At 39.6% G+C, this 18,541-nt stretch overlaps 2 protein-coding genes across 2 annotated transcripts; both read left to right on the top strand.

The window, feature by feature from the left end:
- The first annotated feature begins 428 nt into the window (after positions 1 to 428).
- Positions 429 to 9,786, top strand: ralbp1 (ralA binding protein 1). The gene is given in 11 exon segments (XM_029453891.1): positions 429 to 607; positions 2,473 to 2,775; positions 3,826 to 4,275; positions 4,801 to 5,150; positions 5,656 to 5,778; positions 5,780 to 5,818; positions 6,704 to 6,835; positions 6,965 to 7,075; positions 7,173 to 7,294; positions 7,391 to 7,511; positions 7,851 to 9,786. Coding segments are annotated over 10 exon segments (1,998 nt in total). The 5' UTR covers positions 429 to 607; positions 2,473 to 2,525; the 3' UTR covers positions 8,151 to 9,786.
- Positions 9,787 to 10,929: 1,143 nt separating this feature from the next.
- rab31 (RAB31, member RAS oncogene family) lies at positions 10,930 to 18,119 on the top strand. Its single transcript, XM_029454054.1, has 7 exons — positions 10,930 to 11,099; positions 12,399 to 12,478; positions 13,077 to 13,158; positions 15,000 to 15,071; positions 15,454 to 15,560; positions 16,726 to 16,835; positions 17,220 to 18,119. The coding sequence occupies exons 1-7, from the start codon at positions 11,064 to 11,066 to the stop codon at positions 17,315 to 17,317; spliced, it is 585 nt and encodes a 194-aa protein (XP_029309914.1). The 5' UTR covers positions 10,930 to 11,063; the 3' UTR covers positions 17,318 to 18,119.
- The last annotated feature ends 422 nt before the right edge of the window (positions 18,120 to 18,541 follow it).

The raw sequence follows: 18,541 nt of genomic DNA on the forward strand, positions 1-18,541 counted from the left end.
AGCCCAGGGGAAGAAATGGTCATATAAGGATAAATCAGAAATCCTTTATTAGTCCCACAACGGGGAAATTTACATCGTTACAGCAAAGAGCATAGGACACACTTGATTAAATAAAACTCTATAGAAAAGGCAAACACCCTACTGGACTGTGCACATACTGTATTCTACTGGAATATGTCAAACACCAATAGACGAATAAACGGCAAAGGCTGTGACGAAGAAAGGAATTAATGTCGGGAATACTTGATGAAAAACACAGTATTACGTTGGGGGATCTGCTAAGAAAGTATATATTCCAATTAATTTCTTAAGAGCAACAGGAATAATAGAGGATTTTAAAATGTATTTATTAATTTAATATTTAATTATTTTTTTCCTACCAATCTTCTGCTCCACACTCCAGTCCAGTAGGTGGCAGTAATGCACCAAATTATTGGTTGGCAACCGCCAATAAACTCTTAAAAAAAAAGAAGAAGAGAGAACCAAGCTCTTTCGAACTACATCACCCATGGTGCACTTAGGCTGTCGCGCAAGCGCAGATGGGTTTATTTAGAATACAGACAAGCGGAAGCTCCACTCTGAAACTGACCGAACGGGATAGTTCTTGGTAAAGTTTCTTGTCTTTTGTGTTTTGCGTGTTAAATGACAGTACAGCGGTTACGAAATAGAGTTAAGCACTTGTAGTTTATCTCATGTTGGTTTTCTCTGGACCAAACTGCGGCTTTAATCGTGACGGACAGGCTTGCTAATCAGCTAGCTTAGCAGGTTGGCAGCTAGCTGAATTGACGTTAGCATATATGGGCCCATCCATTCACAGGAGAGCTTCTACTTTCTGACTGTTTTTAATGTCAATATACTTATATTAATTACTGCAGAAACTAACCTGAGTATTTTAACAGCAAGTTGATCATATGGGACTGGTTGTGTTTGATAAGTTTTCCTCTGGAAACAGGACAGGATAAAAAAAATAGTGAGGATAATCTGCCCACAACGAAGGAAGATTAAGATGTCACACACTTTATTAATCGTTTTGTGTCCAGAGTTCAATTAAGACAGTGTTGGTGAACGAATAGCTTTTGTGTTCCATCATTTATCACATTTGTGTTCTTGGTACCAGCACACTTACCACTTGACTTGTATGTTATTTGTTTTGTATTGATATGTAACATGTGATCTTCAATTTACTGTTAGTTTGAGAAACATTTTACAGTGATCCGTAGTGAATGAAAGCATCTTTTTAAACACACACCCCTTGCAGTGATTACGTAAATGAATCTACTTCCTACAACATGTACAAACTGACGACTTTATTGTAATTGTACAGAATACAACTAAATTAGGAGAACACTGTAAAAAACAACTACAACAAACGCAACACGTGTTCTAAAATAATAAATATATATAAACATTGTAATTATGCACTAAAATAAGAGTATTTTGTAGTTTGAATGTAATTATTGTACTAGAATAAATGCTATTATTGCACAAAATCCAGTAGTCATCATATTTCATGTCATTCAAAACGAGTTGGAGCAAAGTGTGTCACAGGAAGAAATAAAACTGTCCTTAAGAATGTTAGTGCTGTTTAACATAAACAAGGCAGACGTTTCAAATGTTTGTATAAACATTAGGCTGAACAAATATCTGCCTATGTACAGTCATCAGGACTGTGTTTGTGATGAATCATTGTTTCTATGGATGAGGAAGTGGACTGTGGTTTTGATTTTGCTGTCAGAATTGGTTGAATTCGAAGTAGGACATTCAAGAAGTGAATGTTTATACAGCAGAGCACCATCTGGTGGGTGGAAGTCACTGTTGAATCTGTTCATACAGTCATCATTTAAATATTTAGGAACGAAAGAAGAAGCAGTAAAGAGCTACACATTGTTTTATTGTGTTTATAACCTTCTGAGTACCAAATGTTTGAGTTTGGTTTATAGACCAATTGATCGGTTACAGATACTGTTATTCTAGATGGAAAATTACTTCCACAGCTTGCCTAAAGAAATAATTTACTGTATCTTTGTGTAAAAAGAAGACTTTTTAATTGTTTAAAATGCCTTACAGTTTTGTTGTCCACTTGGTCTAACATGGTTTCTAAACTAAGCACACAAATTGCAAAAGTAACTCTTTTGCTCTGTCAAAAATCCTTTTTAATAACCTTTATTCAGTCATTTATTTAATTCAGATTTTCAATTAATCTTTTAGTTATTCATTACATGGTAAAAAAGTACTTTTAAAGCTGATTTTTCATTCCATTTTATAGTTTTTTTGTTCAAACACGATCTGTGTTACTACAAGTCCACACACAAAGAAATATACAAAAACAAAAATTCAAATCCATGAAAAACTCACAGACCTGTTCACTGCCTGTCACAGAACTAGGAGGCAGATAACGTGTTAATAACAAGCAGGACGAATGATTAAAGTATCTGTGTGCAAACGTGACCCTAGTATTTCTGCCCACTGCAGGTGTGATGGAGAGGTGATGTGCCAGTCAGAGGAGTGATAAGGCCAGAGCAGCCATGACTGAGTGCTTCCTGCCCCCCAGCAGCAGCCCTGCAGAGCAGCGCAGGGCTGAGCACCCCGGGGGCGTGGCCCGCACCCCCAGCTCTGAGGAGATCAGTCCCACAAAGTTCCCCGGCTTGTACCGCACCGGCGAACCATCGCCGCCTCATGATGGCCATCACCATGAGCCACCAGACGCCTACGTCTCAGACGATGACAAAGAGCACGGCAAGAAGAAGAACAAGTTCAAGAAAAAAGAGAAAAGGAGTAAGAAGCAATCTTGTAATTTGAGCTTGAAGGTTTATTGCTGACCTTGGTCACTTACTGGACATTTTGCGGATCTTTCAGCCATTTAGTGACTTTGTCAAAGCTACGAGAAATGGCTGAAAGCTCTGGAAATGATTCACTAAGTGACTTTGTGCTACAAATCTGGGGCTGTCGCTCCCTGTGAGAAATGTTCCAGTTTATTTCACTGACTGGTTTTCAGGCTCATTTTCCACTTTGTATCAGGATCTTTCCATGTCTGTATTTAGCTCCTACACCAGGGCAGGGTGGGAGAGAGGAAGAGATGGACAGTTCAGAGCACACCCACAGAGCCCAGTGCAGGTGTGTCTGAGGCAGAGGCGTGAGACAAAGGGAAACACAGAGTGGAGAAGACAAAGAGGCCACTAACTGTCTTTGACATTGTGGTGTAGCTGTTTGCTCTGAGGAAAAATGTTTTAACTGAGTCTGTACTAGAGAGATGTCGGAGAAATTCTTCTAAAATATTGAGAGTTGTTAGTTCTCTCAAGAACTACAGACTTAAAGTGATGAATCAAATCGTTTTACTTCATGCAGCCTGGAGATGAGACTCAAACAGTTGTTCTCTGAAGGACTTTCAGAATGTCTTGCCTTATAAATCATCAGTTAAACAATGCTGACCTCAAGACAAGGATGAACGACTCAGTCATTCACCTTAGCTCTTCCTTAATACAATAGCCTTGTACTGTTGCCGCTCCGCTGACTCTCGGCGGACTTACTTGTAACTTAAACACAGTGAATCACATAGGCATCCATCGATCATTGATTAATAAATCTAAAATGTTCATTTTCCACAGAGATGAGGAGTAAGGTGCTGTGGGAGCGATGCTCAATCTGTGGCTGACCTCTTTTCTAAGTCCTCTTGCTCCCCCTCCTTTGCTATCTTTTCTCTCACACATCGCTCTTCCTGTTTCTATTTCACTGCTCTCATGGTTCTGTTGTAGGAGGAGGATAAGAAGCCCGGGGTGTTTCTGCCCTCAGATCTAACCCTATCCTACTCTTTCTTTACTTTCTCAGCGGAAGGCTACGCCGCCTTCCAGGAGGACAGTTCGGCCGACGAAGCAGAGAGCCCGTCCAAGATGAAGCGCTCCAAAGGAATCCATGTGTTCAAGAAGCCCAGCTTCTCTAAGAAGAAGGAAAAGGACTTCAAGGTGAAGGAGAAGGAGAAAGAGAAAGAGAAAGGCCCCAAGGAGGACAAGGCCAAAGATAAGAAATCAAAGGACCTGACGGCTGCAGACGTGGTTAAACAATGGAAGGAGAAGAAAAAGAAGAAGAAACCGACAACAGAGGTCGAGCCCGTCCCAGTGGAGATCCCCACCTTCAGGCCTATCTTTGGAGCACCTCTGACTGAAGCCGTCAAGAGGACAGCTCTGTACGATGGCATCCAGCTGCCAGCCATATTCAGAGAATGTGTGGACTACATTGAAAGTTATGGCATGAAGTGTGAAGGCATCTACCGGGTCTCAGGTACACAAAGCTTGAGCTGTTGATTGTTCTATCGTCATACAGATTTGATTCTAGAGGCGACATGTATTAGATCAGTGTCGATCCGAAGGGGAGAAAAGCGAGAGGGTGTCACGGGACATAAGAATCCTGCTACCAGGTGATAAGAAACTGATTTGTACAGACATGTAATCTACTCTGATGTAGACGACAACGCAACCTGTATGTAGTATGTATAACGCAGATAATCATGCAGGTTCACTTCAAACGAAAATGTTGTTTAATTTGGTGTAAGAGGATTAAAAACATCTGTACTGAAAGGTTATGTAGATTCAGAACAGCAGCATTGGTTGTGTGTGGGGTGGTGCTAAAATCTCACATTTTGAGCTTTTGTTTTGCCTCCTCTGTTACTTGTATTACACATTCTAGATGGGTACTACAACTTGGCCTGAAAGAAGATTTAGTTTAGCTTTAATCCCTGATAACTAGCATGTGAATGTTGTGTGTGTATACCTGATTGATACTCACATCAACTTCTCTCGCTCTCAGGTATGAAGTCCAAGGTGGATGAGCTGAAAGCAGCATATGACCGTGAGGAGTGCCCCTGCCTGGAGGAGTATGACCCCCACACGGTGGCCAGCCTACTGAAGCAGTACCTGCGCGAGCTGCCAGAGAACCTGTTGGGCCGGGATCTGGCGCAGCGCTTTGAGGACTCCTGCGGTCGGCAGGTGGAAGCCGAGAAGATGACGGAGTTCCAGAGGCTGCTGGCCGAGGTGTCGCCGGAGAGCCGACTTCTTCTCTCCTGGCTCGTCACGCACATGGACCACGTCATCGTCAGGGAGGCGGACACCAAGATGAACATTCAGAATATCTCCATCGTCCTCAACCCAACCATACAGGTCAGAGAGGAAGGATGCACATTCATGGGAAAAGCAGTAAATGGAGGAAATGGGTAAAAAATCTGGTCAAATGTTGCAGAGAGCAGAACTTCAACAACAGGCTATCTATCTATCTACACATCAAAAAGAAAAGTAGGTCTTGGGCTAAGGCTCAAGTGTACCTCCAGGATAAGAAACATCCCCGTAGCAACAATCCAGCTGAGTTTTTATTGGATCAAACAGTCTGTTCATTTTTAAAACGCTGGCCTAGTTTAGTGAATCTAATTTATTCCCATAGGGGAAGTCTCTGATGGCTGCTCCACTTATACTGAACCAACAGCAGCAGGAGCCCCGACACCATTAATAAACACTTCTATCAATTAATGACTCCAGGCTCAGTTTAATCAAGCAAATATGCAGCAATGGTTGTTGTAGAGATGAGAGAATTGGGTTTCATGCAAACGCCTCGTGCAGTTTGTGCAGAGTGCGTGCTTCGTGTTCACTGATTTGTTTACCTTGTGTTCAGATTGGGAACCGCGTCCTCTACATGTTCTTCACACACGTGAGGGAGCTGTTTGGAGACGTAGTCCTGAGGCCGGTGGTGCGGCCGCTCCGCTGGTCCAACATGGCGACCATGCCGGCGCTGCCATGAGACCCAGGAGAGCGTCAAAGAGGAGATCCGACGACAGGTGGGTTCAGTCCCTCCGCAGCCAATTTGCTCATTTTGGTCTTTTCATTTATGGACAGAATAGATTAAAGGAAAATGAACGGAAGAGATGCTTATTCTGAGATGTGTCTGTGTGTTTCACATGAAACTGGAGCCAGGACAGGAAACGGTCCTTCACAGAACTGTGTACAAATGCAACTTTTATATGGATTTAATAAACCAGATATAACATGTTCATTAGAGGTGCTGGTAGGTGGGAATCTTTTAAATCTTCGGACTTGCTATTTCCCCGTGTCCAGTGTTTATACTATCCTAACTCTGCTCCAGCACATATTGAACGGACCGATGTGAGGGGGTTGGAAATGCAGTTTTCAGCTCCTTAAATGTGGACATTCCTGCTTTTCTCTGTTCCCTAATCCTTTTCTTGCTCACGAGTCCTTCAGCACGACACCTGTAAATGACATGATTGGTTATTTTGCTCTTTCTATGCCCTCTAAAATATTTACAAACCCAGGAGAAGATAAATTGTTATCACTTTAAGTAAGGATTAAAGTGAAGCACTGCAAACACAAAGTAATGCAGCATGGATTCAGCAAAGTAAGCTGCTTGTGTTTATATTGCACCGTCTTGTCAGCGGTGCACAATTTTATCTTTGCTCCGGTTTTCTAACTGAACCAGAACTTGATATTTAGTCTCCGTGTGCCAGAAGTTCCTGCCATTTATATGTCATTACAGGCAAAACACAGCAAATAAACAAAAAGTAGAGCAGTTCAGCTGGTGCTGACGTCTTTCACATCGGCAACTTAAAACACTTACGTGACTCTTTAAATGTCATCCTCGTTCTTTCTCGACGCTCACGAGAAATAATGCATTTAAATGAGATAAAAAAATGTGTGTTGTGTTTTAGGAGTTCCTGCTGAACTGCCTGCACAGGGACCTGCAGGCGGGGGTGAAGGACTTATCTAAAGAGGAGCGGCTCTGGGAGGTTCAGAGGATCCTGACTGCTTTAAAACGCAAACTGAGGGAAGCCAAACGTCAGGTATGTGGTGTCTGGATAATGTATGTGTGTACATGCAGATTCTCAAAATATAATTCCCAATAGCAATATTGTTATCATATCATTGTGCTTTCATTTCCTTATCTTTCTCCCCCCCCCCTGACCTTTTAGGAGTGTGAGAGTAAGATAGCACAGGAGATAGCAAGCCTCTCAAAGGAAGATGTTTCAAAAGAGGAAATGACTGAGAATGAAGAGGAAGTCATCAACCTCCTCTTAGCACAGGTGAGTCGTTAAAACGCACTGAAATACAAGTTTATAAAGAAGAAGCCGCGAGAAATGTGTCTTATAACCTGAGATTCCCCTGTCAATCAATCATCAGGAGAATGAGATCCTGACGGAGCAGGAGGAGCTGATCTCTCTCGAGCAGGTGCTTCGTAGACAGATTGCCACTGAGAAGGAAGAAATCGAGAGACTGCGAGCGGAGATCGCAGACATACAGAGGTGAGAGAGGACGGATACTATATTAGGCGCTGAATATATTGTAATATGATATATTACATGTGCTGAAGGACCGTAACCCAGCGTTGTGCTCCTCAGTCGGCAGCAGGGTCGCAGTGAGACGGAGGAATATTCATCAGACAGTGAGAGTGAGAGTGAGGACGAGGAAGAGCTGCAGATGATTCTGGAAGATCTGCAGAAGCAAAACGAGGAACTGGAGGTGAGCAGCACATACGGGCTGTTCAGTAGAGCTGAGCAATTCACAATTAAATCATTATCCAAATCATAAAACGGCCTCAAATCGCAGAAGGCCCAGCATTTGTTAAAGGCAAAATGTGTCAAAATAGCATTTTATATTAAATATTGTCGTTCATTTGTTGAGTTCTGATAGTAAGTCCAAAGTACACTTTAGAAACATTGTTTTTATTTATAAAATTGTTCCCTTGTGGTTTTCTTTCTAAGTATGTTTTTCAAATACGGACTTTGAGCAATAAAGAAATTAATATTTTCACTAAATATCGCTCAGAGATGAACTAGTCTGTGTTTTATTGCCCTGTAGAACAAAAACACCCACCTGAACCAGGCCATCCACGAGGAGCAGGAAGCCATCTTGGAGCTCCGCGTCCAGCTTCGCCTCCTGCAGAGCCACAAGCTGCAGCAGGAACTGACCGTCCAGCCGCCGGCCGAGCAGGCCCCGCCGGCGCAGCCGAGCCCGGAGCCCCGCGCCGAGGAGCAAACCAAACGCCCGGTTGCCACGGTGGCTGCCGGTGCTGACGTCGCTGCCTCAGCCAACGGCAAGGCGGCTAAGGATCCTTCAAAGCCCTCGCCGAACAAAGACAGGCGGGACACCAACATGTGAGATGTCAGCTCAGTCATGTGTTTGGTGGCTCTGTGCCGCTGTACGTCTCTACCGCTGGTCAGTTGTCCTGTAGTGTCACTCGTTATCCACTGGAGCGCTCACTTTGCTGGATCCATGAATCTCATTAGTAATAGTGTCCATCAAGTGGCGGCCATGGAAAAATCTGTTATACTGTCTTTGGCGTCCTGACTCTTTTAGCAGATGTCAAACACCTTGTTTCACATTTTTCCATGCAAACACACACACACACACACACACACACACACACACACACACACACACACACACAATAGAAATAGAGTAGCTGCTGTAGCGGACAACTGGCTACCACTGTGACAGATTAGGTGGAGCAAATCAAATCCACAGTGCCAAGCCTGTATGAAGGAGGAAAGGGGGGGTGAGGAGAAATGAAGGGATTCATAAAGCAAGTCAGGGGAAGGAAGAAAGAAGTAAGTCAGGCGCCTTGCCAGTATAAAACATAAAGATTATTTGTTTGCTGGTAAGGTCTCAAGAAATGAACATAGCCCAGATATAATGTCAGTCCCTGTATCTCACGATGTCCCTCACCTAAATGCAACCGGGGCATGTTAGGATAGAGACCACTGTGCCATAACCGAAGATGCCAGAGAACCACTAATACAAAAGCTCTTTGAATAATGAAGAATTTATGATTGGTCTATCTATATATTATATATTTAAGTAGTATTCGCAAAGAATACGGATGCCTATTCGAGAAATGCATTGAGTTTAAGTTACAGCTTTTTTTCTAGTAATATATGAATATGTATAAATAAATTGTAGGTGCTTTCTTTTTCTTTGAACAGCAGATGCACATAAACACAGTGGCGTTGTACCTCGCAACTGACCAGTGGATGAAAACATGAACGGCAAACAAAAAGTTTCTTCATCACTGGAAAATGTAGACAATGGAGGCCGCATTGTTACAGTCACACTTTGCTCTGTCGTGCAATCATCTTCTCTGTTCTCGCTGCCTCTTGCACAACCAAGGAAACGTGGAAAATGACATTTTTCCAGTTTAATGATGGAACAACAAATCTGTAGTGATGATTATTGTCGCCAAAATGTGTGCAGAGACACGCAGGAGGCCTGTTTTTAGTTTTGTTGTGTATTTGTTTTTTTAACTCGACGTGTGTAGTTCATGGCATCAGTTGGAAGTGAGTAAAAAAACAAAACAAGATTACAAGTCAATCATTTCATTTCACAACTGAGCCATGACTTGCAAAGTACTGTCATTGTTCAGTGATATTTAAAGCAAAGGCATGGCCTGACTAACTTACCGTTTGTGTATATCATTGTAAAATTGCAAACATACTGTATTTTCAGCGCTTATGTTTTGTCATAGGTTCTTTTTTTTATTTTATTAATAATGACCTTTATGGAGTATGCTAGTGCGACTGCCCCTGCTTTGGTTGCGGGTAAATCAAGCAATCTCATCTGGACTCATGATTCAACGTGTTATTCAACGTGTTATTAATCCTGTGACTGAAACAGATACATGCTAGATTGGGCTCAGAAGCTTCTCGTGAGGTTATTTTCATATTGTTCCAAGCTTTTTGTAGCTTATTGTTGCAGACAGAATAATGCTGTGAAGAATAAAGTGTCAATCCGAAAAATGTATCTGCATCTTTGTTTCTTTCTCTGACACACAGCCTAGTGTTTACCTTTTTTACTCAACTCTGTCTACTGCAAGTGAAGTCCATATTTAGTGCTTCCTATTTTCCATTACACATTCTCTGAATACTTTCCCCGCTCCCAGCACAATGAGGATGTAAATAAAACATTTGCATCCATTTTCAGGAAGTGAAGCGTGTAATTGTTGGCTTTTGAGTCAGAATCAAGGCTTTAGTACCTCAGAGAGTAAGAGATAACGGAACCACCCGACTGTTTTTTTTGTCATGGCTTTAACTGGTTTCCGATTTGGAAAGTAGATCCGTCAAGTAGCAAATAAACAGCCACAGAAAGACCGGATACAAGAACACTTGGTTTCAAAATTAAAGCTTACCTTTAATTTTCGGACTGTCTCATGGTTTTAATTTATTTTGTCGCTCCATTATGAAATAACTTTAGCCAAGTGAAAATTACTTTATTTACGGGTGAGTCAAGTCAAATCTAGTGTCATAGCTTCCTTACTGAAACACAATATCCCTGTCAATTAACTTTATTTATTATTATTATTACTATTATTATTATTATTATTATTATTATTATTATTATTCAAAGCCCCCCTTTTTAAAATGCATTTTGCATTTCACTTGGATGTTTGACCATCACTGTGCACAATGATTTTTGTGCAGAGTTTGACACTAAAAGGCTGTTTTCACATTATGCTGCTGAAGGGAGATTTTTCCCTTTAAGTTTTAGGAGTAGCTATATATGTAAAAGTATAATTTTATGAATCACAAATAGTTAGACAGTTAGAAGTCTAATTTACACAAATGTGTTGTAAAAGCCTCCTATGCACACACACTTAAAAAGGACTTGCATCTACGTTTGAAATACCAGTAAACAATTGTTGTACATTTAGTCAGAGATTTGGGATTTATTTATTTATTTAATCTAATGAGGGAGAATGAGTCGTTTTTTGTACAATGTAATGGAAGGGTTTTGTTGGAAAGCCATATCACACACACAAATTATTATTTCAAGCAGACTTTTGCTTCAGATGTCTTGAAACGTGTCTGGAGGCTATGTGAGTCTTATTTTGAAAGTCATTACCGGAAGTTCTACTTATCATTATAAAAGCTTGACGCTCGTGGAGATGGTCAGTCTGTCTGTCTCAGGGGCTGGGTTTCTCTTTTACCCAAGAAGAGGAAAAAAAGTTTCAAGCATGACGAGACAAAGACACTGAGTGAACACTGACAAATAATGATTTAAACACTTCCACAACTCACCATGGCCATAAGGGAGCTCAAAGTGTGCCTTTTAGGGGTAAGTGGCAGATGTTTTTGTTGATCAAATTCTTTCTTGTCTGCTAACGTAACGTTACCGTTAACCGACAACAGTTTGACGTTAACGGTACATTTACAAACGTTAGCTACACTAACGGACACGAATACTCTGTAACGGTCGGTTATTTGTTTTACTTTATCGTCAGAAAACTTGAAAATATTGATAGCTAGTTAACTGAAAACCAGTAGCTGGGCGCAGCAGTTATTTTACATTTGCTTTCTCGTAGTTTAGTCTGTTTTTTTTAAACTTTTAAATGGATTTAAGTGTAGTTTTTTAACGGCTCTGACAGTTTATCACCCATTACGTCATTGGCATACCAACGGCTACAAGCAAGCCGTTAGTTAGATTTCCTGCTGCGTTAGCAAAACACTGCAGTCCCCTTTATAGACGGTGACAGGGATGTTCAGACACTGTAGCTTGTGGACTGCAAAGTGGTAGTTTATCAATGAAGTAAAAGGGAACTGGGAACTTGTAAGAGCTATATAAACGTTTAAAAGTCCTGTGTAGTCCACCTCAGTAACTCATATACTCAACAGGTATTTTAATAGACAACCTAAGTTAACCACAGACTGTTTACCAATCACCAAAATCACCAAAAATGATTGATGGAGGAAGTATTTTCATCCTTTATTTAAGTAAAAGTAGAATTCCACAGTCTGAAAATACTCCACTACAAGAGAATACATCCTGAATTCAAGATCAGCAAAATCTAATTGAAGTATCACAAGTAAAAGTACTCATTATGCAGAATGGCTCTCTTCACAGTGTTTTATTATTCTGTTTTTATCACTAACAAATACATGTAAGTATTTTATTGTTGTAATTCATCAACGTTGAGCCAATTTTAGATTTTATTTTGTATACTGCTTGGTAGATTAGTAGTATAGTACAGCATCATATCATATAAGCATATCATGTAAAAAATAACTCTGAACTTTAAGTCTCAAAAATATTTGCTTATACGTTTTAAGTAGCAGAACATAAAACAATCTAGTAAAGTACAAGTATGTCAACATTGTACAATACGTGAGTAAATGTTATCGTTACATTACTCCACCACTGTAAGTTGCATGAAGCCAAAAAGGCGCTTAGCACTGGGTTTTCAGGTTAATGTAGTTGTCTGGTCCTAAGTAATATTGACTATATATTCAGCGCTAGTAACAGGAATCTATCTGATGGGGTGACCATGTGACCACACAGTGGCCTAATCAATGGGATTCAATAGTGACATGTGTGTCAGGAGTGCTGTGTGACTAATGTGTGACCTTCTGTTTTCAGGACACTGGAGTTGGGAAATCCAGCATTGTTTGCAGATTTGTTCAGGATCGCTTTGAACACAACATAAGTCCCACAATAGGGTAAGAGCACTGCAGTAGAACAGCAGGAAACAAATCAATCAAATTAGGGAGATCTATCTTTGCTTCACACTTTTTGTATTTCCAAATTAGGTCAGGGTTTGATATCAAATCAAGTCCAAAGTCCAAAAAGCATTTTTTACAAACAATATTAAGTTTGACATCAGAAAGTTTTTAATCCTCCAACTAACAATCCAAATCTGTTGTATTACCAATTAGGTTTTCACATACAAGGAATTTGCTTTGATTTATTTGTGCATGGACTACAAACATAAATATAGAATTAAAAAAATACAATACAAATATACTATTAAAGATGTAATAATATATACAATGTAACTGTTGCAAAAGGAAAGAGCTGGGCAGGAAAGTGCAAACATATATTCTCTGGGATGTACAATGGTTCCTCCCCTAGAATAAAATAAAAGTAGTTTGATACGCCTATTGCCTTTGTGCTTTCAGGCAACATGGGTCCAGTGTCGACCAGTCTTTATTCTCCATGTTATTTGTTTCCTGCTGACTTGTACTAATTTTCTTCCTGTGCCTTTTCAAAAGAACATGCTAAGAAACATTGTTGTGAAATGCTCTTTATCACCCACAGAGCATCATTCCTAACCAAAACAGTGCCATCTGGAAATGAACTTCACAAGTTTCTGATCTGGGATACAGCTGGACAGGAAAGGGTGAGTGCACCCAAGAAAAGAAATGTCTAATGACTTATTATTAGTTTAAATTTTACACACGACAGTTCCTATTAAAAAAAGTTAATTTCCGTAAAAGAATTGCATCCGGAAGCTGTGACGCAATCATTATAAACGTCAGTAGTCCTCATGACAGTTATTTTTAAGTGTGAAATAGGATGATTCACATAGGGTCAAAGGTCACACGACTGGTAATCATCACAGTGATTCATATCATAGAGTGGGCAGTTACAAACCTGCCGGAAATGCTTACAGCATGGAAAAACCAGCGCAAGTATTTCCTGCATTATGTGAAAATGATATCTTCAAACTTCTGTTACCAGGGTTTGAAGTTCTCTTTATCTGTGGGACTAATATTACATGTATACCATCTGACTATCTGTGTCATCTATTTAGTACAACAACATAACATACAGTCTGAATATAGCAATACTAAGAAAGTTTTGAGGGGTTTATTTGAGGAAAGCACATCACTGCACTTGAATAACGACAGTGTTGTTATTATGATCACAGTTTTTGACCACTAGTGGTGCCATGTTGTGATCAGTGGGACCCTTGTTTGTGTTATCTGTGTAGTCATGAGCACAGTGGGGAAGTGCTACACATTTGTGCTGACTGCAGTCTGTGCTAATGCAGTTAGTGGTGTGATGTAAATGTAGCCAGAGAAGAGAAGAGAACAAGACCACGTACACAATGCAGGTGTTGAACATAATTATAATATTATATATATATATATATATATATATATATATATATATATATATATATATATATATATATATATATATATATATATATATATATATATATATATATATATATATATATATATATATAGATAGATAGATAGATAGATAGATAGATAGATAGATAGATAGATAGATAGATAGATAGATAGATAGAGATATATATATATAGAGAGAGAGAGAGAGAGAGAGAGACATATGTTTTTTAAGGCCTTAAATGGATAGTTTGTCTGTGTGGTATTTATTAATAGTCAGTGTATTACTACAGTAGTTGGCAGTCAGACTCGGCACGCCCCCAGTTTGGAGAAACAGACAGGAGTACTAGCATGGCAGCTAATCAATATACTGCTGTGGACAGGGGCAGCAGCAAAACATATTTTAGACACCTAAAAAAATATATAATTTTAAATGTACGCTATATCAAGAATATTTTCACCACTTTACCTTGCCGTCAGACAGCCCTTTTCTGACGGGGAACTAAAGCTGTTATATCCATCTACGCTCTCGCCAAAGCCACCAGACTCCATTGACAAAAACAATAATTTTACCTTGCAGACCACGGTGGTTGCTGGGGTACCGCTGCATCGCTCGCTTAGTTTGTTTGTGTTATTTGGTGAATCCAAACTATCCCTTTAAGGCCTTAAGGATACACATATTGGATTTTGGTGTAATGTCAACAAAACTATTATCACTTTTTTTTTAAGGTACATTTAAATAGAATGTGTACGTTTATGTGGATGCTGTAAACAGTTCTATATAAATACATTCTTCTAAACACTGAAGCAACCTTCAGAGGGAGTTAACAGGAGCTGAAGCTTGTAAGGAAGTAACTTTTGTTTATCAGCCATCATCATCTATATGGTCATAGTCTTCTCACAGAACAGTACACTGTGTTAGTGTTTACACAACATTTTTAATGTTACGATCAAGATTTCAAATTTAGTTTAGTTTAAATGTCCATGAACTGTTTTTGAAGTCATCTTTATGAAGCATTTTGGGTGACATTGTGTGTAACTGTGCTTGATTTGATATATTGATTGAGCGTGCTAACTACTGTAAATATGTTGTCTCTTTTAGTTTCACTCATTAGCTCCCATGTACTACAGAGGATCGGCTGCTGCTGTTATTGTCTATGACATTACTAAACTGGTAAGACAGAACCCGTATCTTTTACATTCTTTAAATCAAAGGAGTGACAGTAAATTAAACATGAAGTAACAATCCTTTTTGCCTCACCTAACAAGTGTTGATGCCCTTCACCCCTAAATGTGCTGTTGTGTTCAGTTGTGTATTAAATGTGTGTAACAGAAGAAGCTGTCTCTCAAAAATGTTAATCACTTTTCCATCACTCTGAGATGCCTCGCTTCCATGACCTACAAATGTCATTCTTTCCTGGTCTGTTCATGGAAACTTGTCTGAAAAATCTAATGCGATGAATATTTGACCCAAGTCATAAAAAAAAAAGAAGAAGAAAAACGCTCTCATAAATAACCGATCCCCGAGTTGACCGTGCTGTGCTCTTGTTTTTCAGGACTCTTTCCAGACACTGAAGAAGTGGGTGAAGGAGCTGAAAGAACACGGCCCAGAGGACATTGTTGTAGCCATAGCGGGGAACAAGAATGATTTAGGAGACATCAGGTGAGCAAAGTGTTCTTCTCTTAGACTGTCGTAACTGTAAAGAAACTGCTTGTCATGGATATTATGGTGAGAATATTCAAGTTATAGTGACACTAACTATTAGACACTAGAAGGCTCATTTTAACAGTTATAAGTCTGTCCTGCACAAACGCATCTCTTTATTATAAAACATGAGCTTCTTCCTTCTGTCTTCATTATTTTCCCCCTCAGTCAGTTCGGACTCTTGTTTTACTGCATCACCTCCTTTTTATTATGAAAAACTCACTTTTTCACTGCTTGTGAACATTTGCCATTCAGATGTGGCTCCCCTTCCTATGTCACATGCAGTACCATTAGAATATACGGCCCCCCATCGGAGTATCTCCACCCAGGGTTTGAGTAGTACCTTTGCAAAGGTGCGCCATATTTTCTATCAAGCAAATCAGAGCAGACTGAGCTTTTTTGGGAGGAGGGGGGGGGGGGCTTAAAGAGACAGGTGCTAAAGCCGAGTGTTTCAGGTATATACAGACAGTATGAGAAGAATTAGTTTTTTAACATTAAAGCATGCAAACATGTTGTAGTAGAAACCCAAAGTATGAACCTGAAAATGAGCATCATATGTCCTCTTTCTTCGTGCACAGCAAAAATTTTCAGGTCCAGTGAACGAGCACGAACAATAAAGTTATGTTGTTGTTATACCTGGTGTGGAGCTCATGTCAAGTCCACTGTGCAAAGAAAACCTCAATGTCTCAGTTTACATTGCGATCTTATAATCTCTTACAATCTTGTCTTGCGGCTATAAGAAGCCTGTAACGGAGCTGCTTGTCGAAACCAGCCGAGGCTTTAGCAGCAAAAGTCACTCGACTTTCACCTGATACAATTTGTTCTGTTTCCCCTCAAAGAAATTCATTAATTAAAAAAGATGATGTATCTGTGAGTTACATCACACAGTTCCTGTTTGATTAGAATTGTGTCTGTTTTGTCTGCTCTGTGGAAGGAGATGCACATTAATGTAAGAAGCTTCATGATGTTTAATATCTATCATAAAAAGCTCAGCTCCTCTTCTATGTGTCGTCTCCTTCAGCACTCACAAAATAGTGATAGAGATGCAATGGATGAAAGTCATTGATGATGTTTTTATTGTGAACCTGCTCCACATTTACTTTAGTGTCCTTCTCTTTTTCAGGGAAGTTCCTATGAAGGAAGCGAAGGAGTTTGCTGAATCAATTGCAGCTATTTTCATTGAGACTAGTGCCAGAAATGCTGTCAATGTTGAGGAGCTCTTTCAGAAAATCAGTAGGTTTCATGTCTTCCCCGTGCGGTGTTTGTGTTACGTGTGTCTGTATTATATGTGCTGTGGACTCAAAGCTTTTCAATAATGCCGGAAGATGTTTTTCATACGGCATTTCTTCATACCTTGTAGATATATTTTGCCATAATAATCCAAAATACACATTTAGGTGTTTATTTTACTTTGTATATTTGCTAAGTTCACCAAAGGTTAGCATGAGATAATGCCTCAGTTACATATTTAAAATGACAGAAAACTTGCAATAGGAAACATAATTGTATTAATGTAAGTAATCATCTGGGGACGTTTCATGGTGATATCTATTGGTTACATTTTGTAAACTAATCTTCCATGGTACCTCTGTAAATGACCCTGTGATGTGTGTTTAGGTAAACAGATCCCACCCCTTGAAAGTCCTGAGACGGAGAGCGATGAGTCTTTTAAACTCAGCCGGCAGCCTGCTCCGTCCGCCAGGAGATGCTGCTAGTACCAACAGCGGCTGATGAGATTACTTTCTTCAGCACCAGAGACCCACTGGTGCAGCACATAGTCCACAATGCACACAATGTCTTACTCCGGGGGGAAACAAGACAGTGGACAGACAGAGGTCAGCTTGCATGTGTGGTCAACTGCAACATGAAACAACAGTATTATGAGGGTCATTGCACATTTATTTCATTCACTTGTAGCAGTTTTAACTCTGAAGTCTTGGAGCCTTCGGTTTGTCCCCCTCCGCCGGTGTTCTGCCTGAATTACATAACAATTTCTGTCTTTGTGGTATGACGTACAGATTATTACACAGAGGCAGTTTTATCCCATTTTCCATATTAAATTCAGCACAGATTAATAACAAGTAGGGCTGGACTGAAAAGTCTGAAGCTTTGAAGCGTCATGCATAACGTTGACATTCAAATTCTTAATCAACATCAGCTTTTTTTTTTTGTTGTTTTTTGTCTATTCATTCTGTTTGAACTTGGTATTAGCGCATTGTTTCAGATAAAGCTACTAATACTATTAATATAATACTATTTGTAGAATTAGATTCCGGTGTTTCCGACTCATGTGATACAAATAACTCCAAAAGAAAAAAATTATATTTACAACATTTTCACTGCAGTCAAAAAAGTAATTGCAGGCACGCCCATAACAGATTACATTTATATATCTCCAATTACAAAAAAATCTAATTTTCCCAGTTATTTTTGAGTTTATCCTAAAATCTGACGTCTGAATGTAAAAAAAACAAAACAACAAAAACATTCAGTGCAGCCCAAATAACAAGTGATCTGTCTGATGTGCTTTTTCAAGCAGGGTATTGATCGTTCATGCAAATACATTTTCATTTCCAGAGTCGGCTCTGTAGGGCGTCATTGCACCGTGGTTCTTAAATGGCACACATTAAACTAAGGTGTTTTTTTTTTTATTATTAATATTTTATCAAGGTTATACTTTTCTTTTCATGGAACTTTTGTGCACATGTATGTTTCGAATTGAATTAGAATATTTTGAATAACTGTCGAGATCAAACCTTAGACAAACACTCAAGTTTTGTGTCTAAATGTGTTCAAACGCAGAGGCTTTACATTCCACTTCGTCATGTGTTTTCACTCACAATAACTGTATAAGGGTTTAACTGTAATGCTGCAGAGGGAAACAGCTTAGAGGCCTACAGCGTAATTACAGTATGACACCCCTGTTGAAACACTGTGAC

The sequence above is a fragment of the Cottoperca gobio genome, chromosome 17 (genome assembly GCF_900634415.1).
Source record: "Cottoperca gobio chromosome 17, fCotGob3.1, whole genome shotgun sequence".
Lineage (NCBI taxonomy): Eukaryota > Metazoa > Chordata > Actinopteri > Perciformes > Bovichtidae > Cottoperca > Cottoperca gobio.